This window comes from Delphinapterus leucas, chromosome 2 (genome assembly GCF_059928025.1).
Source record: "Delphinapterus leucas isolate spDelLeu-1000000601 "Yukka" chromosome 2, BTC_Dleu_Yukka2, whole genome shotgun sequence".
Lineage (NCBI taxonomy): Eukaryota > Metazoa > Chordata > Mammalia > Artiodactyla > Monodontidae > Delphinapterus > Delphinapterus leucas.
Window position 1 is genome coordinate 138,045,535 of NC_143130.1, and position 24,378 is coordinate 138,069,912.

The 24,378-nt window shown below is 39.9% G+C and overlaps 2 protein-coding genes across 9 annotated transcripts in view; one reads left to right on the forward strand and one right to left on the reverse strand.

Annotated features, from left to right (window-relative positions):
• EXOC5 (exocyst complex component 5) overlaps positions 1–13,402 on the reverse strand; it is a 79,733-nt gene extending 66,331 nt beyond the window's left edge. The window contains exon 1 of one of the 3 annotated variants that reach the window (XM_089907747.1): positions 13,142–13,402. In XM_089907747.1, coding sequence (XP_089763873.1) covers positions 13,142–13,168 — 27 coding nt within the window. In that variant the 5' untranslated portion in view covers positions 13,169–13,402. The remainder of the gene's footprint in view (positions 1–13,141) is intronic. The other 2 variants (XM_089907748.1, XM_022570481.3) reach the window with 2 other exon arrangements.
• Positions 13,272–24,378, forward strand: part of AP5M1 (adaptor related protein complex 5 subunit mu 1) — a 39,612-nt gene continuing 28,505 nt past the window's right edge. For all 6 annotated transcript variants that reach the window (XR_016392179.1, XR_016392178.1, XM_022570487.3 and 3 more), the window contains exons 1-2: positions 13,272–13,922; positions 20,374–21,019. Coding sequence is in view for 4 of the 6 variants with exons in the window: in XM_022570487.3 (XP_022426195.2) it covers positions 13,849–13,922; positions 20,374–21,019 (720 nt within the window). In the remaining 2 variants the exon portion in view is untranslated. The remainder of the gene's footprint in view (positions 13,923–20,373; positions 21,020–24,378) is intronic.

Sequence of the window (24,378 nt, forward strand, 5' to 3'; positions counted from 1 at the left end):
TGAGATCAAGAGAGGTGGTGAGAATCCACAGCTTGTACTAAGGTCTTAAAGGATGTACTATAACATATTCCCCGTTATCGACTGAAGAAAAGGCCAGGTTCCCAGGAGGAAGGACTCTGCAACATGCTGGCAAATATATGCAGTAATGATTCTACTATTCCTTCCCCCAAAAGCAGTTACAACAATTTACTTGAGTAACTATATACTAGGGAAAGGGAAATACTCAAAACTTTTTGAGGTCTGTTGTATACAGGGTCCTAGCTGACATTCTTGATTGACTCAAAGCACCATGGACTCAAGAGACATATGGGAGGAGGACATACCGGAGCCAAGTAATAAACACATTCCTAGCCAAAGTCAAGCTCACCATCAGTCCAATGGGCCATTAGCCCAACTAGTGGCCATTTCCCCAGTTTGCAAACCTTTAATAGGAACAGACACACTTGATGGCCAATGCAACTTCCACACTGAGTCCCTGGTTTACAGAGTAGGAACTATTATGGTGGGGAAGTCCAAGTAAAAGTCTCTGAAATTGCCCCTCCCTACTCAATGTAGTAACCAAGTGGAATGGCAAAAATTAGTGCCACTCTTAAAGCTCTAAAGCAAGGATCAGCAAATTTTTTCATAAAGGACTAGATAGTATTTTAGGCTTGAGAGCCACAGAGTCTTTGTTACAACCATTCAACTCTGCCTATGTAATACAAATGTAGCCATAGGCAACACATAAACAAATGGTCTACCTATGTATCAATAAAACTTTAAAAACAGGCAGGTATCCCATGGGCTGTAAATTTGCCAACCCCCATCTAAAGGATGCAGGGGTAATGTTACCTATCATTTTCTCATTTAATTCATCAGTCTGGGTTTTGCAGAAACCAGACAAATCCTGGAGGATGACTACCTCAATAATCAACCAAAAAGTAGCCCCAGTTACATCTGCCGTGCCACATGCAGTACCTCCCAGCCTCATGCTATATGGCTAATGATTTAGGTGATACGTTCTTTTCCATCCCTACCAGCAAAGAGGATCAGACAGTTCATGGTCACATAGAACTGACAACAGTGTACATTTACAGTTTTGCTTCAAGGCTGTGTGAACTCTTACCCTCTATTATAACATGATCTGTACTGTATGGACATTCTGCAGAACATCTTACTGATTCCTCTTATGAACTGACATCATGCTAATTGGGCCAAATGAGCAAGAACTGGCTAGCACACTGGAAAAGCTTGGTAATACACACGTGATCCAGAGACTGAGACGTATACTCTATAAAGATTCACGGGCACAGTGTATCAATAAAATTTTTAAGGTAGACAGAGGAGGCTGGGACATTGCATTCAAAGTAAAGGGCAAACTATGGTACCTTGCACCTCCACCACAACGAAGGACACATAACACCTGGTAGGCCTTTTCAGCTTCTGGAGCCAACATATTCCACACCCACTCTGGCACATATATCAGGTAACACAAAAACAGAAAAGGGATCTGTGGAAGAGGGGGCCATACAACCTAGCAGACCCAACAGTATTAAAGAAATCAGCATTTACTGAAGTATTAAAGTAATCAGTGCCAAGAAACAATGTCATGTGGAGTTATAGCAAGCTCCAGTGGGATAATCACAACACAGATCCCTGGACTGTGAAGGAAGATCATGCCATTTGCAGCAGAATTACACATCTTTTGAGGAACAACTCCTAGTACGCTTCTGGACTCTGGCAGAGAAGGTACACCTGACCACCATGCATCCAGAATTATAACATGAGGTGTGTTCTAACAGACTCCCCAAGTGGACCTAGGAACTATCCATCATAAGATGGAAGTAGTAAACCCAGGATCATACATGAACAGAACCACAAAGCAAACTGCATAAGCAGGTAGCCCAAACTCCCATGTATTCCACTACTATTGCACTAGCATCCTTCCCTCCGTTCACATGTATGGCCTTATGGGAATCTCTTACAACCAGATGATAGAGAAGGAAATAGCATGAGCTTGGTTTATGAAGAGTTGGCTAAGCATGTGGGTGCCAAATGAAAATGGACAGCAGCTGCAATTACAACCTCCCTCAACAGTGGCCTTGAAACTCAGTGGCAAGAAAAAAAAATCCTCCCAAAAGGCAAAGCTTTGGGAAATACACCTGGTCATCCTCTTGGGTGGACAGAAAACTGACCTGCAGTTAGAATATATATGGACTCACAGACAATGGCAAAGGGCCTGACTATCAGAGGAAAAAGACTGAAAGAAAGAGAACAGGAAAGTCTGGGGTACAGGCATGTGAATGGATACATGAGACTGGGCACGAAGTATGAAGATCTTAGTACCACATGTTAACATTCACAAGAAGACACCAACCAAGCAGACAAGATGACTCTGCCAGCTGACACCAGCCAGCCTCTGTCCGGCATTAGCATATTGCGCACACGAACAGAGAGAACACAGTTCAGAGATATGGCCCCAACAGCATGAGGTACTACTTAGCAAGGCTGATCCATCTAGTGTCAAAGCCAAAGATCTAGCTTAAGAGTGACAGAGACCAACTCTGAGCTCCTAAAACAGCCCAATCCTTCAAGTAGGCTAATCAGCCATGTGGTAGCAAGTTGACTACACTGGGCTTTTTCCATGCCGGAAGAGTCATTCATTCTAACAGGAACAGAAACATTCCAAATTGAGTTTGCCTATCCTCAGAGGAAGTGTTTGTTCTCCTGGCACAGGATCTCACATATCAGACCATGGGACCCATTTAACAGCAAAGGGAGTGACCATGGAATCAACTGGTCATATCATAAACCTTACCACCCAGAAGCTGCCAGTCTGATAGAGCACTGAAAGAGCCTGCTGAAGGTATAACTGAACTACCAGTTCAGAGACAATACTCTATAAAGATGGAGCACTATCCGCCAAAATGCAGTATACATTCTGAATTTAAAACATTTATATGATGCTGTGTCCCCAACAGAAAAAACACATGAGCCTGGGAACAAGGAATAAAATCAGAAGTGGCCCTGCTCATCATGACTCCCAATTTGTTCTTGCTATTCCTGCAATTCTAAGGTCTACAGGGTTAGAGGTCTTAATCTCCAAAGGGAGAATACTTTTGTATGGGAACATAATTAAGAGTCCCAATAAACTATAACTGCAAGTGCTGCCTGGGCATTTGGCTGCTTTTATCCAGTGAATAAAAAACAAGAGGAGTGACCATCTTTGGCAGGGCAACTGACATCATCAGAGGGAGGCAGGGTGGCTACTATACAGAGGGGGCAGGGAACAATATGTTTGACACACAGATCTCCTTGTAAGGATCTTGTGATACTCCCTTGACCAATTCTGAAAGTACACGGACATGTGCGCAGCCCCGGCCTCAGAAGAGTACGGTAACCAGTTAAGCCACCTAAAGCAGCAGACATACTAGCTGAAGGTGAGAGGGAGTTAGAACGGAGAGTAAAAAATGGAAAGTGATATCAGTTGCAACCTGAGACCACATGCAACAGTAGGGGCCATAGTTCATCCCACTAACCACCTTCTAATTTTCCTCCAGGATAAGAACCCCAACTGGAGTCTAGAGGAGGTACCCCCCAAATGTATGTGAAGACATAGAGTCTAGTGGCACAGGGGTGGTCTGCGGTGGACACGTGTCATCCAGATCTCCCTTCAAGGAGGGTCTTGCTCTAACTGCTAGCAGTGCTGTCAGCACAGAACCTTCAACTGGCAGTATTTTCAGGGATCCACTTAGCTGCAGAGAGCCACTTCACTCAATGTCATACTTTTCTCAATGTGGTCTATATCCAATGACTAAATAAGATGGGGATATAAAGGCCTGACCACTTTGGTAAAAAGCAGGACAACTTTGATAGGTAATTTTAGTTCCAGATCTTCCCACAGGGATCATCACCATTATCACTGGGCCAGCATTGTACTGCTACTTCTCCTAAGGCCCAATCTTGCTTCTTTACCCTGTCCTTTCACATGTGTTTATCCCAAGCGTACTTTCTAATAAATATTCTGCACACTACACTCTGTCTCAAAGTCTGCTTCTCTGGGAAAACCTGCAACACTGTACTAGTCTAGTCAAGAGATGCTAATGACTCAGATGAAAGTGGCAGTAGAGGGAGTACTGTGATGTGGCCCGGTTCATGACATTTTAAAGACTGTACTCATACAAAGTGCTGATGAATTGGATGTGGGGAGAAATTTTAAAAAGGAATCATGATTACTCATAGAGGTCTGCAGCCTGAACAACTGTATGAATGGTAAACGGTGCCATTTAGTGAGACTGGGGAAAGAGATGGAAAAGGGAGTAGGGATGTAAGAGTTCTATTCTGCATATGATATGTTGAAGATGCCAATTAGATATACAAGTGAATATGCAGAAGACAGAGTCAGAAAAATAAGTTTGTATTACAGGGAAGAAACCAGCATTAGACATAATCTTAGAGTTATTTAAAACCTCAGAACAGGATGAGATCATCTAGGAAGAAGAAGGGCATGCCAACATGTGGAGATAGGAGGAGGAAAGGGATCCAACAAAAGACAAAGTAAGGGGGACCAGTAAAGCAGCAGGAAAACTTAGGAGACAACAGCATCCTGGAAGCAAAGTTCAGCTTTCATCTGCAGAAGCAATCAAATTATCAACAAGAGTTTAAGATAAATCAACTACTGATTCCAATGGAATGGAAGTTCCAAAAAAGCAAAAAACAAAACAAAACCTTTGCTGCTTATAAAACCAAATAAATCCCAATAATTTACTTTCTAATACTTAGCATTGCTGCAAAGGCATTTACAATGAGAAAAAGATAGTCAAATTAACAAATTCTCCAAGACCTCCAAATGACCAAGTCCTCCTAAGAGGATTCTCAAAGATACCTGTAAACTATTACCCCAAAAATCTTTTAGAATTTCGTGAACCTGACAAAGGTATATCTTAATCTCTATTTTTCTGTAGTAATTAAAAGCAAACAGCAAAAACAAAAATCTAAGTGTGTTCTACAAAGATACTATCATATTAAATTCAACTTTACATAATTGATTACTGTGTTGATCTATTAAACTGATTTCCTATTCTTTACAAATGCTACCAATCGTAATAAAAACTTGGGGTTTGTGGTCATTTCTATTAAAAATTAAGACCTCAAGCCCTTGGACAGGAACATAAATCCCTAATTTAACATTGTTTCCTTGAGAAAATCCAACCAAACGTTTATATTTTCTTATAGTAGTTTTCCCAAAAATAGATCCAATAAAATATGTTACAGCCACCCACAAACTCAAAGAACCTATAATATTTTCCCTTGCTTGGATTAAAAAATAAGGCTCAGGGCTTCCCTGGTGGCGCAGTGGTTGAGAGTCCGCCTGCTGATGCAGGGGACACGGGTTCGTGCCCCGGTCCGGGAGGATCCCACATGCTGCGGAGCGGCTGGGTCCGTGAGCCAGAGCCGCTGAGCCTGCGCGTCCGGAGCCTGTGCTCCGCAACGGGAGAGGCCACAACAGTGAGAGGCCCGCGTACCACATAAAAATAAAAATAAGGCTCAGAGGATTTCAGAGAGAAGTATTTCTGTGTCCTATTAAACCAACTAACAGGTGGGTTCAAGTACTTCCTATATCAGGTGCTTTTCTTAAATTCATTGTGCAGACCACTGCCAAACTAATCTTTAAAACACTATATTCCCTTTTAGTCAGAAACTTCCGTATGCAATTCCTAAACTATGAAGTTTACACTCTTAAGTCTGCCCTTGAAGTTCTTATATTACACTACCTAACCAAATTTCTTTGCACCCCAAAATGAACAGGTACACTACCAGCAGCCTCCTCTAGTCTTCTTTTCAAACCCATGCTACTTCTGCTTCCTTACCTGTGACCAGGTAACTCAACCTACAAGGATACTTATGAGGAAAGGGTTCTTTCCCTAGATGATCTCCACTGATTTCTTAACCCCTATGAGGCTTAAAAATTCAAATGCCAACACAAAAAATTATATTACTGCCATTTTGTCATTTATTGTTTTATAGTAACATTTGTAAGTTTTTCTCTTCTCCACAATTAAATTGAAAGCAAAGGCAGGATTTGTCATACATTTCTCTTGCTTTCCAGCTGTGGTCAATAGAACAATGTCCAGCACACCATAGATGCACAATAAATCAAACCACTTGTTATCGGGGCCATGGCCAAATTCCCTGCACAGGATCCTGAAAATCAAAACTTGCTTCATAGATCCAAAACCAAAAAGGCAGGACCACCACCCTCCACTCCAGAAATAAAAAAATAGGCATTCTATGGTGTTATAAATCCAAGATTCTACCAGAAACCAAATATGAACTTCATGCAATTCTGGCACCGGAACTAAATGAATTTTATCACATTTGGCTCTCCTTTTAACCACATTTGATTTGATTTTCATGAGACTATGTGTTTCGTGGTGGATTTAAATGAATTACATTTATTGAACACTGATTCTTTTGAAAAGCACTACAAACGTTTCGTTTCGTTTCAGACTAGCAAAATGGGATTCATCCTACCCGTGGAAAGGTAGAAAGAAAGCACACACAAGACAACTAAGGGACTAAGTGATAAGCATACTAGGAGCATCTTTTGTTCCAGTGGTCTTCAACCCTGGCTCCTCACACAGACCTCCTAAAACTCTTGTAATTTCCAGAGTGACAAAGGTGATAGGAGTGGTTTACACAGAACTCCTAAATCCCTTGGAATCTCCTGGGTAATAGGAGCATCTTTTGTCCTACTGAAGCAACTCTTGGTGGGCTCCTGTATGGGGACTGGTCACCAGAAAGATAAGCATGATTAGAAGCCTGGAACTTTCAACCTCACCCCTTATACTCTGGGAAGGGGAGAAGGGCTAGAGATTGAGTTAATGATTATCCCTACATGATGAGACCTCCATAAAAATCCCTAAAGTATGGGGTTCAGAGAGCTTCCAGGTTGCTGAACACATCAAGGTGCTGGAAGGGTGGCAGCACCCAAGAAAAGGGAAGTGCTGCACTCCTTCCCCATATCTTGTCTTATGTACCTCTTCCATCTGGTTGTTCCTGAGTTTTATCTTTTTATAATAAACCAGTAATCTAGTTAGTAAACTGCTTTCCTGAGTTCTGTGAGCCGTTCTAGCAAATTACTGAATCTCTAAGAGGGGGTCATGAGACCCTCCAATTTATAGCTGTCAGTCAGAAACACAGGTGACAACCTGGACTGCAACTGGTATCTGAAGTGGGGGCATTTTTGTGGGACTGAGCCCTTAACTTGTGGGATCTGATGCTAACTCCAGGTAAACAGTATCAGAATTAGAGTGAATTGTAGGACACCCAGTCAGTGTCTATTGGAAAACTGAACTGAATTGTTGTGGAAGAAAATCCCCACACATCTGGTGTCAGAAATGAAGTAATACTGAGAGTAGTGGTAGAATGTTGAGAGAAGAGTTCTTTTTTTTTTCTTTGACTCCCCCAACTAGATTTTTAACTCAAACCATCTTTTAACTCCAGTACCTGGAAGGATTTCTGGCCTAGGGTAGGTAAGGTAAGGTAAGTTAAATGTTTACTGAATGAATACATTTTCTCATATACATGATACTGTAATTGGTGGCGAGGTTCCACAAACACTTGTTTAATAGCTAACATGTCTAAAACAAGTAGCATTTCAGCACCCTGAAGGTAAAGGAGTGGTCCTTACTTGTATATCTCATGTTCATTAAACATATTTAAATAGTTAATTGAACAAGAGAATAAGTCTTTTTCAATAAGTCTGTTTAAATAGCTTTTGTTACTTAGTTTGTAAATCTAAGAGACATAAATATGTTTTTACACAAACGTGTTCTTAGCTATTCAAATTCTAATCTGGAAGTCAAATAGCCATTGTCACCACAGTCAAATTACATGATCTCAAACACTATTATCAAGGCATCTACGTTTACAAGAAAGAAAAAAAAAATCAAATTCCTAATCCTGGCATTTAGGACCTCTACAATTAAACCCCGATTACCTTACATAGCACTCTTCTTCTTCATGCATGCTATATTTCAGCTAAAATAAACTCTTCCCTTGTCTCTGGGGTCTACAGTTACCTCCCTTTATATCTGGACTTTTATCATCTTGTCTGCTTTATACATATATATATAGTTATATATCTATCTTCTCTTCCCTTATTTAACAGTAAGGGCGAGTTCTATATATAATTCAACATTTTCCAAAGTATGTTCCATAAAACTGGACAGGTACATGTAAAAGTATGAGATTAGATCACTCCCTAACACCATACACAAAAATAAGCTCAAAATGGATTAAAGACCTAAATGTAAGGCCAGAAACTATCAAACTCTTAGAGGAAAACATAGGCAGAACACTCTATGACATAAATCACAGCAAGATCCTTTCTGACCCACCTCCTAGAGTAATGAAATTAAAAAAAACATAAACAAATGGGACCTAATGAAACTTCAAAGCTTTTGCACAGCAAAGGAAACCATAAACAAGACCAAAAGACAACCCTCAGAATGGGAGAAAATATTTGCAAATGAAGCAACTGACAAAGGATTCGTCTCCAAAATCTACAAGCAGCTCATGCAGCTCAATAACAAAAAAACAAACAACCCAATCCAAAAATGGGCAGAAGACCTAAACAGACATTTCTCCAAAGAAGATATACAGACTGCCAACAAACACATGCAAGAATGCTCAACATCATTAATCATTAGAGAAATGCAAATCAAAACTACAATGAGATATCATCTCACACCAGTCAGAATGGCCATCATCAAAAAATCTAGAAACAATAAATGCTGGAGAGGGTGTGGAGAAAAGGGAACACTCTTGCACTGCTGGTGGGAATGTGAATTGGTTCAGCCACTATGGAGAACAGTATGGAGGTTCCTTAAAAAACTACAAATAGAATTACCATATGACCCAGCAATCCCACTACTGGGCATATACCCTGAGAAAACCAAAATTCAAAAAGAGTCATGTACCAAAATGTTCATTGCAGCTCTATTTACAATAGCCTGGAGATGGAAACAACCTAAGTGCCCATCATCGGATGAATGGATAAAGAAGATGTGGCACATATATACAATGGAATGTTACTCAGCCTTAAAAAGAAACGAAATTGAGCTATTTGTAATGAGATGGATAGACCTAGAGTCTGTCATACAGAGTGAAGTAAGTCAGAAAGAAAAAGACAAATACCGTATGCTAACACATATATATGGAATTTAAGAAAAAAAAAATGTCATGAAGAACCTAGGGGTAAGACAGGAATAAAGACGCAGACCTACTGGAGAACAGACTTGAGGATATGGGGAGGGAGAAGGGTGAGCTTTGACAGGGCGAGAGAGAGTCATGGACATATACACACTAACAAACGTAGTAAGGTAGATAGCTAGTGGGAAGCAGCCGCATGGCACAGGGATACTAGCTCGATGCTTTGTGACCGCCTAGAGGGGTGGGATAGGGAGAGTGGGAGGGAGGGAGACGCAAGAGGGAAGATATATGGGAACATATGTATATGTATAACTGATTCACTTTGTTATAAAGCAGAAACTAACACACCATTGTAAAGCAATTATACCCCAATAAAGATGTTAAAAAAAAAAAAAGTACGTTCCATAGAATTCACAAAATTAACAGTAGAAAGTAAAACAGTTTCATGGTCAAAGAAGTTTGGGAAATGAACTTCTTAGAATATTTAACATACTAAGGTATATTGTAAATCTCTAATGAAACAAAGCATGCCCATACCCAAAACTTCCTTGGGCTCTGAACCATTTGGGTTTTTTGCAGCACATCTCATAGGATTAATATGTATACAGCACACCCTTTGAGACATGCAGCCTCATTAACTTAGTAGGTACTCAACAAATATTTGTTGAATGAATGGGTAACGGACCCTACTTAACAAAGAACTTTCCCATAAAGGTAGCTTGCCCAAGCAGAATAGTCATTGTCTCCAGAAGAATGACAGGAGAGAAAAATAGCAAGTGAGAAGGGAGTACAATGTTCTCAGTAGTGCAGTGAAAAGAGAGGAATACTTATGACAACAGAGAAAAAATTTACTATCCCCGCCACTTTTTATAAAGAGGACATAATCCAAACCACAAAGGAATTCCTGTTTAGAATGTCCAACCTGAGGTGATCATTTAGAAACACTGCAGACAGAACTTTTAAACCATTTCTGTCAATTGAGGAAATATCCGGTAGTTTGATTTTGTTGTATGAAGGTGTTTATGTTAAAAAGGAAGTCTCACAGGACCAATAAGAAGATTTTAAAAGAAATAGGATTAACACTTATGAAATTTCATGGATTCAAAACGTAATTTTGTATTGATTTAACTTGTTTTTCAATGTGAAAAAATTAAAACACAACTGAGTTTATTGGTGCATTAAAGCCAGGATGCAAAAACTAAATATCCTTGACTACATCCTGACCTCTGTTTTCCACAGTTCTCCAGCTGTGACCAAGAAAGGGAAGCAAGAGAAAAAGCACTTCCTGACTTTCCTACAACCTAGGTCCTAAGACAAAAGCAACAGGAAATGGCGGTGACAAACGAAGTTTGGTTTTTGTTTTCTTTTCTTCCTTCTCCCTCTAAAGCAAAGAGACCAACTTTTCACTTAGGGATGAAAACTTATTCAAGAGTAGAATCCACTGTAGGGATGAAAAGATAAATACACTTCTTAATCATGACTATTTACCTTTAATTGTAACTATTAAAGTAATATGCTTTTTAAAAAAGTTTTTATTTATTTATTTATTTTTGGCTGCCTTGGGTCTTCGTTGCTGCACGCGGGCTTTCTCTAGCTGCGGTGAGCAGGGACTACTCTTCGTTGCAGTGCAAGGGCTTCTCACTGCGGTGGCTTCTCTTGTTGCGGAGCACAGGCTCCAGGCACGCAGGCTCAGTAGTTGTGGCGCACGGGCTTAGTTGCTCCACAGCATGTGGGATCTTCCCGGACCAGGGCTTGAACCCGTGTCCCCTGCATTGGCAGGCAGATTCTCAACCACTGCACCAACAGGGAAGTCCCTAAGGTAATACGCTTTTAATTTTGATGGAACAACATACTACATATGGTCAGGAAAGAGAAAGTCACATGAGTTAAGATCCATAAGCATGTTCAAGGTCGTTCTATGAACACTGTGGACACAGGACTAGTCTGTCTCTATCATCACTGGTAAGTGAATATTACCTGCTATCATAACTGGAGTCACTGAGTTAACTTAAACCCTAATTTAGTTTAACTACTTTACTAAATGGCAAGACCCTGGAAAGCTAAATATACTACAGATATTTCTCTACCTCCTCTCCTTCCCCCATGGTGGGGGCAGGGGGAACAGAAATCAAATATATTTTCAAGGAAGTATATGTGGACTCATGGGATCAAACATTCAAGGAAAAAAAAGACAACTGGGAATGTCAAGCAGGATCCATAGCCCAAAGGTTAATGCCTTCTGAACTGTATGACAAAATAACAGTTTTCTATTAATAGCTGGCTGGTCCCATATTTCATTATATTAAAAGCTTCAAGTTCATAAATTGTTTTCTACCTTTACAAAAATGTGAAAATAAAACAAGGAACTACAGAATTACTTAGTATCTTGCTCCGGAACACACAGTAAAAGCTTGTAGCAAAAAGAATGTCTCCCTGCTCCTGTGTCAATCAATAAACAGATGGCACAATTTTGGAGTTACAGAAATTAATGTAAAATATATCCCTACACTTAAATCTGAGGAAATGTAATTAATATTTCCCAATTCTTTCTTACAATTATATTCCTTCGCTCATAAATTACTATCTTATTACAACTTATTATAAAAATGGCATATACTATTCCTCAATAAATGCATTATCTATCCAAAAGCTGACAGAAACCCAAAATATAGTTAGCTAACAAAAGTTCCCAGTTGTTATAAAAACTGTGGCATTCAAATTTTAAGCCAAAAAAACCAAACAAAACCTGCTGAATCTCACGCAGAAAAAAGGATCCAATTTTCACTTATGGAGAAATTATCTATTGTCAACTGCAGTCTTCTTAATTATTTCTTACACTTTTATTATTCAATATGAAACACAAGCACACATCAAAAAGGTTCTTCCTACCCCTTCCTTCACATCTCAGTTTTCATTTCTGTCACAAAAGAAGATCCCCTACACGTTGTTAGGTGGTCTAATTAAAATTTTCCTATTCTATTATCTCAAGCATCACAGCTTCTCACACAGGATTCCCCTAAACTGAATTTTAAGTTTTAGAGACTGAAAACGGTCCAAGAAACACATTAGAATCTCACTGTCTCACGCGTTAAGGATTCTTTTTTTTTTTTTACATCTTTATTGGAGTGTAATTAGTTGTTAGTTACTGTTAGTTGTAACAGTTGTAACAGTGTGTTAGTTGCTGTTGTATAATAAAGTGAATCAGCTATACATATACATACATCCCCATATCCCCTCCCTCTTGCGTCTCCCTCCCACCCTCCCTATCCCACCCCTCTAGGTGGTCACAAAGCACCGAGCTGAGGGGGGTTATAATACACTTCAATTCCTCAACGAACACAAATGTTAATTTTAGTTTTAACTTCCTTCAGTCGGAAAGGGCTTAGTAGGCCTTTATCGTCGTAAAAAATACTACAGCCTTTTCAAATGGAAGGGTAAACTGGTAGGCAAGTGAGCGCCGCTTCCAACACTGGCTAACGGAGTCATTACTCAACCACCAGAAGCGCCTAGTCGTCCCAATCTCAAGGCGGGGGGGGGGGGCCTAGAATATCACGCGGGGATCCAGGCGACAAGACGGGGCTCGCCAGACCTGAGTCAGGCTCCTCTTTCCGCGCCCCAAGTCAGCCCTTCCCACTCTCATCCCGAGTTCATCTTCCAACGCCCAAACCCCGAGGCTCCCTTCCAGCCGTGCGGACAAAACCAATGCTCCTCCGCTGGGACTCCGGGATTGCTCCCCTGCCCACCTCCCCACCCCGGTCCCCAAGCCACCCCTCCCCCCTTTCACGCTCCGCCCGCGCCGACACGGGAGCCACCACCCCACCCCTTCCCCTTCTCACCTTCCTTCCCCAGGGCTGCTCCCGCAGCCGCGAACGCCCACTCCTCTGCCCGCCCACCTCGCTGCTCGCACCCCGGGCCCGCCACTCCCTGAAGAGCTGCGGAGACCCACCTCGAAGAGCTCGGCCGTCGTGGCCATCCCGGCCGGCTGAGAGGCTCGCCTCGTACTGGATGCCGTCTCTTCTTCACATGCTGCGCCTCAGCGGCGCCGCGCACAGGTCTCTGCTCGGCTCGCCAGCTCCGGCTCCCGGCCGCCGCGGGCCGCCCCGCTCCCCGCAGAGCCCAGGCGGGGCGGGAAAGCGGCCATGAAGCGAAGCCGCAGACGCCTGTCAGCTGCCTCCCGGCGCCGCCCGCGCCGCTCCCATTGTCACCGCCTCGTACGCCGGAAGTGGAGCTGCGCGCGCCCGGGTGGCTGTTGGGAGGGGCCGACGAGGGGGAGAGCAGCAGGCGAACCGCGAAGAGGCTCCACGCGCTGGCGAGTGAGGCATCATGATCCTTGCGGGCTACCGTCCCGGAAGTGGACTCGAGAGGAAGAAAGTAGCAGGGTTGGTGGGGATAAATAGATTTCCGGAGGTTTTAAGGGCGGATTCACAGAACTTTTTGTGGCGTGTGTTGTCCAGCGCGGACTCAGAGGTTTTAGTGACTTCATCTGAAGGAGTTAGCTTCTCTGCTGAGCCCGACCTGTCTGTGGTGGGGCAGAATGTGGCTCTAGATGCGTGAGCCTCGGGGCTTCTGGTAAAAGAAAACGCCTGAGAAAGCCGGTCTGCGCTCTTCTTCGGTGGCCACCTTAGAGAAGAGCTGATGCCTTAGTGGCTTATCATGGCCCAGCGGGCAGTGTGGCTCATAAGCCACGAACCGGGAAGTCCACTTTGTGGCACCGTCAGATTCTCCAGGTAAACGCAAATCTAAATCCTCAGGCGTGATGGATCGGACAGATGGATGGTGTAGCGTAGTTTTGTGATGCTGTGTATCCCTGGTCCGACACCTGGGCAAGTTACTTAACATTTGTTTCATCTGTTAAGTGGAGATTGTAATAATACTACCTCATAGTGTTGTGAGAATTAAATGAGTTGATGCCTGGCACATTTTAAGTATTATGTATTTTCTCATATTAATGTTACTCTATCGTAACTCCACCTACGTAAGATTGATGTAGAGAAGACGAAAGGAAAGGAAACTTCCTGAGCAATAAACATGTTTCACATTTTTCTACTTTAATAAAAATCATTCAAGGACATTTTAACTCATTTTTATGGAAAGTTCTTGCTGAGCAGTATCAGGCTGTTACTTTCAGCTTATAATTATTTTTCATTCCCAGAAATTCTCAGATAGTTTACTTTAAAGTTCCTAATTGTTGAAGAAAATTGAAAAAGTACAAAAAATTAAACTGAATTCACTTTTTTAAAATGGTGTGGGCTGATCTGGTTCCACTTTTAGAATTTGCCACGTTTTATCAAACTAGCTCTGTGAAGAGAATATACAGTAACTCACTGTAAAATATGGGTGGCAATTGAGTGATCTGTTTCACCTTTTGTTCTCAGTGGTGGACAGTTCTTTCTTGCAAACATTCATTCTTCCCTGAGAAAAGCTCTATAGTGAAGTAGCTAGTTCTGAATCCAGATTGAGGCTGACAAAGATGAGTGTAATTTTAAGGAAAAGTGGCAGGCAATGTGGATATGAAAAATTCCCTCTTTCCTACCTTAACAATTTTTGTTACTGAAGGCATCGAGCCTTGGAGTTTACCATTTTCTATGGGATACCTGGCTTACATTTGTTGTTCTTGTTGTTGTACCTCAGGAGGTTAATAATAATCTTCAATATGGTTCATCAGCCTTATTGGTCCATCCATCCTAGGTACTCCTGCTTTACTTATATATTCCCTTTAGTATCTTTATCCTTTTGTTTGTGTGTTTGTGTATGTATTTTTCAAATTATACAATTAAGTGTGCTATAGATGTCATTCCCTTTTCTTACGCTTGTCAGATTTCTCAGCACTATTTTTAGGAAACATCCAGGTTACTTTGTGTTCATCTAGGGCAGCACTGTCCAGTAGAATTTTCTTCAATGATGGAAATGGGAGATGTTCTAAATCTATACTGTCTAATATTGCAGCTACTGGCCACATGTAGTTGTTGAGTTTTTGAAATGTGGTTATTGTAACTGAGGAACTCAGTTTTTAATTGTGTTTCATTTTAAGTTTAAATAGCCATGTATGGCTAGCAGCTACTATACTGGATAGTGCAGATCTAGGCCATTGCATCTACTTGCTCTGTAGTACTCCATGGTTTACATCTGTCACATTTTACATCTCCCCTTCCCCTGGTGATGATCTCCCAGATTGCCCCCGACTCAGCTATCAAAATGGTGCTGCAGTAGATAACCTCAGACAGTTACATGGGGACATATCTATACTGATTTTGACTAAATATTACCAAATAATTAGCTCCTCAGAATACTTTGACCGGTCTACACTCTCATCAGCAGTATCTCTATTCTTTCCTAACACTTACTGCACTTTTTGCCAGTACTGGTGTAAAGGATATCTTACTTTCATTTGCATTTCTCTGTGTAGCAACGGCCTTTGGGTTTCCTCTTCTGTGAATTGCCTGTATATATCCATTGTCTGTTTTTTTCTTCAAGAGTTGCTGTTTTTTTCCTGTTAACTTGCAGGAGTTCATTGTGTAATCTTGATATTAGTCCTATGTCATTTTTAGCTATTATAGATATTTTATCTTAACTTATTGTCATTGTCAATTAACTTTTCATTACCATTGGTTAAACAGAAATCCCTAGTTTTGTTGCAGTCAAAGTAGTTAGCCCTTTGGGGGAATTTGTTGAAGTCTTTTCCTACCTTTATTTCCTGAAGATATCTTACTACATTATTTCCTCTTGACTTTATCATTTTCTCTATTATATTTAGGCCTTTAATCCGTCTGTAGTCCATCTCTGGATGTGGTGTTAAGTAGTATTCTCATTTTGTTTTTCTCTATGCTGTGGGGCAGTTTTCCTGACATCATCTTCCAAACAGTATGTATTTTCTTCATTGATTTCTGGGGCTGTTGATAGTAGTTTATTATGTCTCCCATATAAACATTGGTCTGTCTCAGTTCTATTACTTTGTTCTTTGCCAGTACCATAGTGTATTTATATCTGTGGCTTTGTAGCTTATTTTAATATCTCGTAGAGGTAAGATTTTTGTACTGTGTACAATAATAAGTTTCTTGAAGAAGTTGTGCTTGTTTTCAGAGTTCTTTCCCACTGTGCTCAGAATATTTCAAAAGAAAAATTCTTTTTGTTAGGGTGGACTTTTCAACATCTCTGTGAAGGCAGCAACTTGGGTTCAGATAATTCATCTGCCACTTATTTATCCTGTACCATTGAACAAATTAGTTAGGTTTTATTTTTTTTTTCTGTTTTCTGACCTCCTGGGGCCAGAGTTAGAGATAAACAGATATGCACTGGCCTTTTATCCACATATTTGCCAAAGGATAATGGCCATCACTTAAGATTTAAGAATGCAAATGATCTTTCCTCTATCTAGCTACTTTTTCCCCACAACAGAACTTGATTTAGATTCTGGTTTAGAGATTTGCTGTCTGGATAGATAGTAACAGTACCAGCTTAAGTCTAGCTTAGGTTAGTATTGTTCCCTGTAGTTGCAGGGCCATTTAAAGTTCAAGTCCTGTTTTAGAAAAGGCCTAGAATAACTCTGAAATGACAGGTTGAGTCATCCGGCAAAGTATTTATTGAACATATATTGAGACATTCTATAAGGTCCCAGACAAACTTATTTTTACAATTTCAATCATGAAATTCTTACACTTAAGAGAACTTGAATTATCCTCTAGAGGATAATAGTCTGGACTAGAGTTCAGTCCAGAGTTTTTAACTATCCTTATCCAAAGACTAAGAGAAAGAAGTGGCATTCACCTGCTAGGCCATTACTGGAGGGCTAGCTAATTCTTCCCTTTCCTCAATCAAGAAAATGCATCAGAATGTAAATGAGTGAGGTTCACTAATACATGGATAACTTTGAATACATTCTTATTTTTCTTTTTTAGAATTATTAGTAAACACCAATATTTTATTAGTAGTATTAGTGAATTAGTAGAAAAACATTATTTGGCTAGGTCTGTTCTTGATTCTTGATGAGAATTGCTTATTTGTTCTTTAGCCACTCCCTTATTTGACAAATAAGAAGACAAACTTAGGGAAGTTAGGCAATTTACACAAAAGTTAATAGCAAATAAATGACTTTGTTGTGGACTTTGGAGTGGAGAGATAAGGAATCGGGAAAGTACTTTTTTAATTAAGAAGATGTGATCTAACATTTTTGTAAATTTCTGTTTCCCCGAAAAAAGGATGAATTAGTAACTTACTGTTCAGGATAGAGCATGCAAACCATAAAAGATTATTCATTTTATTCTTTTTGTTACCTCGTAGTATCTTCCAGGGCCATAGAGATAAACCACTATTACTAAGATGCTCTTACATGTTTTTGTAGGGGTTGGCAAGAAGACTTAGGGTACCAAGTGTACTCAGGATACTAGTGAATCCACAATGTGGAGGATTAAATTGAACCACTTTTTTCCATCATACTCTACTAAGATGGAATCAGAAAAAAAAGTCCTGTGGTGGGGTGGGAGAAATTTATGAAGAGGGTCAAAAGGTATACTCTTTCAGTTATAAAATAAATAAGTCATAGGGATGTAATATACAGCATGGTGACTATAGTTGAATTTTACTGTATTGCATATTTGGAAGTTGCTAAGACAGGAAGTCTTTCTTTTTAAATTTATTTAATTTATTTATTTTTGGCTGTGTTGGGTCTTCGTTGCTGCGCGCACTTCATTGCGGCTACTCTTCATTGCGGTGCACGGGCTTCTCGTTGTGGTGGCTTCTCTTGTTGTGGAGCACGGGCTCTAAGCACACGGGCTTCAGTAGTTGTGGCGCATAGGCTCAGTAGTTCTGGCTCGCGGGCTCTAGAGCGCAAGCTCATTAGTTGTGGCACACAGGCTTAGTTGCTCTGCGGCATGTGGGATCTTCCCAGACCAGGGCTCAAATCTGTGTCCCCTGTATTAGCAGGCAGGTTCTTAACCACTGCGCCACCAAGGAAGCCCCGACAGGAAGTCTTAAAAGTTTTCATCACACACAAAAAAAATTTTGTTAACTATGTAAGGTAATAGATGTTAACTAGACGTACTGTGGTGATCATTTTGCAATGTATACAAATATCAAATCATTATGTTACATACCTGAAACTATTGGGTTGGCCAAAAAGTTCCTTAGGTTTTTAAGTAAAAATAAAAGACACATTTTTCATTTTCACCAAGAACTTTATTGAACAAGGTATTCACTGTTTTGTTCCACTACCTTCTGCCATTTTTCAAGCAGCTTCATAATTCCATCTTCCCAAAACTTTTATCTTTTTGAGCAAAGAACTGTTCCAGGTACCTTTTACAGTCTTCCAGGGAATTTAAATTTTTTCCATTAAGAGAATTTTGTAAAGACGGAAATAAATGGAAATCCTGGAAATGTCTGGTGAATACGGCGGATGAATCGGAACTTCCCAGCCAAGCTATAACAGTTTTTGCCTGGTCATCAAAGAAACACGCGGTCTTGCGTTATCCTGATGGAAGATTATGCGTTTTCTGTTGACTAATTCTGGATGCTTTTTGTCGAGTGCTGCTTTCAGTTGGTCTAATTGGGAACAGTACTTGTTGGAATTGTTTGGTTTTCCAGAAGGAGCTCATAATAGAGGACTCCCTTCCAGTCCCACTATATATAACATCACCTTCTTTGCATGAAGACCGGCCTTTGGTGTGGTTGGTAGTGGTTCATTTCAGTTGCCCCACGATCTCTTCCATTCCACACTATTGTACAGTATCCACTTTTCATCACCCATCACAATTTGTTTCAAATACAGAACGTTTTTGATATGTTTCAGAAGACAATCGTATGCGGAAATACGGTCAAGAAGGTTTTTTTTGCTTAACTTACGTGGAACCCAAATACCAAAGCGATTAACATTACCAAGCTGGTACAAATGATTTTCAACACTTGATTTGGATATTTTGAGTATGTCGGCTGTCTCCAGTGTGCTATAACATTGACTGTTCTCAGTTAATGTCTCGATTTGATTGCTATCCACTTCAACGGGTCTACCCAATGGTGGAGCATCGTCCAGCAGGAAATCTCTAGCATGAAACTTTGCAAACCATTTTTGACACGTTCTATCAGTCACAGCACCTTCTCCATACACTGCACAAATCTTGTTTTTTGCTTTTTAATTGTGTTTTTACCTCTCTTGAAATAATAAAGCATAATATGCTGAAAATGTTGCTTTTTCTTTCTTTTTCAATATTAAAATGGCCACACAGAAATTCTCCAATTTTGATTTTTTTTTTAAATGAACACTGAAGTTAAAGACAACTAAGCACTACTAGAGCCACCTTATGGAAAAAAATGAATGAACTTTTTGACCAACCTAATGATATAATGTTATATCTAAATTATACCTCAGTTAGAAAGTGGCGGGGGGAGAGGGAGGAAGGGGAAAGGAAAGACAAGACAAGAAAATCTTCTTTGCAGCCTTATCTGTAACAACAAAAGAAGTGATGTTTCTACCAATGGGGGTCCAGATAGATTGCAGGTCCTTAACCCAATGGAATACTGTGCAGCTGTAACTTTATGTGACCTAACTTGGAAAGTGTAAAAAGTAAGTTTCACTGCAAAATGTATCATTCTGTTTTTTTAAAATGACAGTGTGTTTATGTTTATGCTTTAAAAGCATTGAAAACCCTCTAGAAGGATGAAACAGTAAACCCTTGGCAGTGGTTACTCCTGGAGGTAGGATTGAGTGGGGAGAAAGATGTTCCTTGTGATTAAAAAACAAAGGAAAGGAGGAAATAAAAAGTAAAATTTTTTTAAAAAGATAAGAAAGAAAAAAAAGTCCTTATAGATGCCTAAAATGTATACAGGTATACACGCCTTGCTTAAGTGTGAATCTGAGCGGCCAAAGACTAGGATTTTGAATTAGAACCAGGTACTCTACTCTACCTATTTAAAAAATCAACTAAATTGAATTTTTTTAGATAATAGATAATGGTACTTTATCATTTGAGATATATCAAGTACACAACAGGTAGTTGTTTTAGTAAGAATTTAACATGTAATATAATATTTTTTTGGTTGTGGTTTTTGTTTGTTGGTGTGTGTATTTGTTATTGTGTGTTTTGTTGTTATTAGTGTTTGCCTTATGTTTTGTGTTTGTTTTTAGGTTTTGAACTTGCAGTTTTATTTTACTTGCAGGAATTAATTATGGTTTTGTTTCCATTAATACAGACGGTATCCAACTGTTGAAAAAAGAGCCAAAGTCTTCAATGGAGCAAGTTATGTGCCTGTTCCTGAAGATGGTCCCTTCCTTAAAGCACTGCTTTTCGAACTGAGATTATTGCGTGATGATAAGGACTTTTCGGAGAGTCGTGATAGCTGTTCACACATCAATAAAACATCCATTTATGCACTCCCAATAGGAGGTGAAGAACTCTGGCCAGTTGTTGCTTTCATGAAGAATGGCATGATATACGCTTGTGTTCCACTGGTTGAACAAACTTTATCCCCTCGTCCACCATTAATTAGCATTAGTGGAATTTCACAAGGCTTTGAACTTCTTTTTGGGGTACAGGGTTTTCTTTACTCAGGTCAAAAAAATGACAGTGAGCTAAATACAAAACTGAGCCAGTTGCCCGACTTGCTTCTACAGGCTTGTCCCTTTGGCACTTTGTTAGATGCCAACTTACAGAATTCATTGGATAGTATTAATTTTGCTTCTGTTACTCATCCACAAAAACAGCCGACCTGGAAAGCTGGAACATACAAAGGAAAACCACAGGTTTCTATTTCTATCACTGAAAAGGTAAAATCCATGCAATATGATAAACAGGATATAGCAGATACATGGCAAGTCATTGGAGTTGTCACTTGCAAGGTGAGATTTTCTCTGGTACCTGTTTTATCATAGCACTTAACATTTATGGAGAAAAGTAAAATTTGCCGACCTTATTTTACATCATAATGTGACATTCTTGATTCTTATAAACAGCAGTCATTAAATGTTATGTTCACGTGAAATTTTATAATGTTATCTTTTTGCATTTCTTACTAATTATACTGGCTATATGCATTTGACCCTTGAACAATACAGATTTGAACTGCGTGGGTCTACTTCTACGTGGCTTTTTTTCACTAAATACATACTGCATTTGGTACTGTAGTATCTGCAGTTGGCTGAATCTACAGTTGGCTAAATCCACAGATGCAGAACCTTGGACACAGAGTGCTGACTGTAAAGTTATACATGGATTTTGACTGAACAGAGGGTCAGTGCCCCTAACCCTCGCATTGTTCAAGGGTCAACTGCATTGCTGTGTAATGAATTGACCTGTTACCACAACCAATAAACATTTATTATACTCGTAGTTTCTGTAGGTCAGGACTTCAAGAGCAACTTAGCTGGGAACTTCTAGTGTGGAAGTCTGTCACAGTCAAGAGTTCAGCTGGGGCTATAGTCACCTGAAGGTGTGACTGGAGCTGGAAGTTCTACTTGCAAGGTGACTGAGTCACATGGCTGGCAAGTTGGTGCTGATTATTGGTAGGAGACCTCAGTTTCTTTCCATGTGGACTTCTCAACAGGCTGCTTAAGAATGTTCTCACAACTTGGTGACTGCCTTCCCTTTGAACAAATGATCATACAGACAGCCAACCACATGAGGCACAAGTGAAAGCTATTCTTTTTATTACCTAGGCTGAAAGGTCACATAGTATCACTTCTGCCACTTTCTGTTCATCAGAAGCAGGTCACTTTGTCTGGTCCACGTTCAAGGGGAGTGGGATGAGGCTCCATCTTTTGAAAAGAGTAGGGTCAGAGAATTTGTGAAAATATTTTGAAGTCACCATACCTACTTTCCATTTTTCCTAGAGGGAGTGAAATTGACAAATCTCTGACTTAATATCTGAAGCCATTTTCAAGGGCTCACGTTTTATTTAAACAAGTCACTAGGTTAATATAGGGTTCTGTGGTTTAAGGTTAGGTAATAGGAAAAGGCAATGAAAATAACAATACAGTTAGCAGTGATCAGTGCCACATTCAATAATGATCAAAAATAGAACCCCTCCAAGAGAATGTCTACAAGTACATATTAATATTCTCAGGTGTCTGTTTTTCTGTTATCTTCCTTTATTCTCTGCACTTATTAATACAGACTTTTTATATATCATATTAATGTTGAGTAGTTAAGTGCAAATCCAATAGATAAAAGTAGATTTCAAGAACAGAGAATTAGAAGAGTCCTGGCAGACAAATTGGGTCTTTTTTTTTGCTTTTTAACCTTAAAGTGACCTAAAAATTTATGTGCCTGTTTTAAACTCACTTCTATTATGATCAAAAATACATTCCAGGGCTTCCTTGGTGACACAGTGGTTGAGAGTCCGCCTGCCGATGCAGGGGACACGGGTTCGTGCCCCGGTCCAAGAAGATCCCACATGCCATGGAGCGGCTGGGCCCATGAGCCGTGGCCGCTGAGCCTGCGCATCCAGAGCCTGTGCTCCGCAACGGGAGAGGCCACAACAGTGAGAGGCCTGCGTACCGAAAAAAGAAAAAAATACATTCCAGTTATTAATTTTAATAGAAATAATTATCATAAATGTCTCCAAAATTAAGGTGTTTACAGATTATGTCATTCATACCTCTTAAAGCAGTTGAACCTACGTTTCTTGTAAGTTCTGTAAAATACAAGTAGGAAAATTCACTGTCTCTGTTTTTCATTCCGTAGTAATGAACAGGGAATATGCTATATATAATTTAATACTAATTAATATTATGCTATTTAAATATCTCAGTTCATTGATAGGCTGACCCTAGTTTATTGCTTCTGGGAATTTTAGATTGGCTCCTATTCTTGGTCTAATACAAATGATCATTATGGGAAACTTTCATCTTTAAAAAACTTTTTTCTAAAAATAAAAATAGTGAGGGTGTACTGAAACTCATGAATTAAATGTTTCTTTAGGGTTGTATGTAAATAGTATAACTGTTAGCCAAACCATTTTTAAAGTATTTAAAGGAGTTTTATTATGAAGCCTATTGTAAATGGAAATAATTATCTTCATTTTATCTCAATCCTAGTAGGAAACCTGGTGAACCAAAAGCCAGAGGACTGAAGTTCTAATCCTCATTCCACCACTAATTTCTCTGTCTCTTTGGAAGAGTTACACAATTTTTTCAATCTTTTTTCTTTTTTTTTTTTTTTTTTGCGGTATGCGTGCCTCTCACTGCTGTGGCCTCTCCCGTTGCGGAGCACAGGCTCCGGACGCGCAGGCTCAGCGGCCATGGCTCACGGGCCTAGCCGCTCCACGGCATGTGGGATCTTCCCGGACCGGGGCATGAACCCCTGTCCCCTGCATCAGCAGGCGGACTCTCAACCACTGCGCCACCAGGGAAGCCCTCTTTTCTCATTTTTAAAATTAGATAAGTACCTAGGTCCCTTCTGTTTGTATAATTCCTAATTAAAAGTCCAGATCTACATATGCCAGATTGGTTTAAAGGGTAGTATACAGATTTCTTCTAGAATGGATGTCCTCATCCCGTAGTGAATGGCTAGTGCTCTGGTATTTCAGATGCCTAGACAGCAGATAATTTGTTGGTTATTTCCATAATGGTTGCTGTTTCTCTGATTCCTTTAATTATGTTAGAGTGTTAGAGGATAATAAGTATAAACCGAATATTTAAAAATGTTGATACTATTTGCTACTAATATTTGTTCATATATTATCTCCATAAATATCTGCCAAAAAATGAAACTTTTTTCTTTAATTCTTGCCAATCCACATATAGAGAGTGAAGTAGCAGGTGATTTAAAGTTGAAAATACTAAAATGTTCTTAAGTTTCATAGTAGTTATTTGGCATTTTTATTATCAAATGGGATTGACGTTATTCTAACTATCACTGAAAGACCTTTATAAGTCACTAATTATACATGGTACTGTTCATAATGCCTGCCTACTCTCTAAATGCTTGCATTATACAGCAGATATATTCATGAATTCACACATATGTCAAGTGATAGATGAAAATATAAAACATTTCCTATTAAAATTGCGAACCAAAGGTACGGTTCATAATTATAAAAAGATATCCATTCAGCAAACGTTATTGGAGTATCTCTGGCTGCGTTGGGTCTTTGTTGCTGCACATGGGCTTTCTCTTGTTGCAGAGGGCGGGGCCTACTCTTCGTTGCGGTGCGTGGGCTTCTCGTCACGGTGGCTTCTGTTGTTGTGGAGCACGAGCT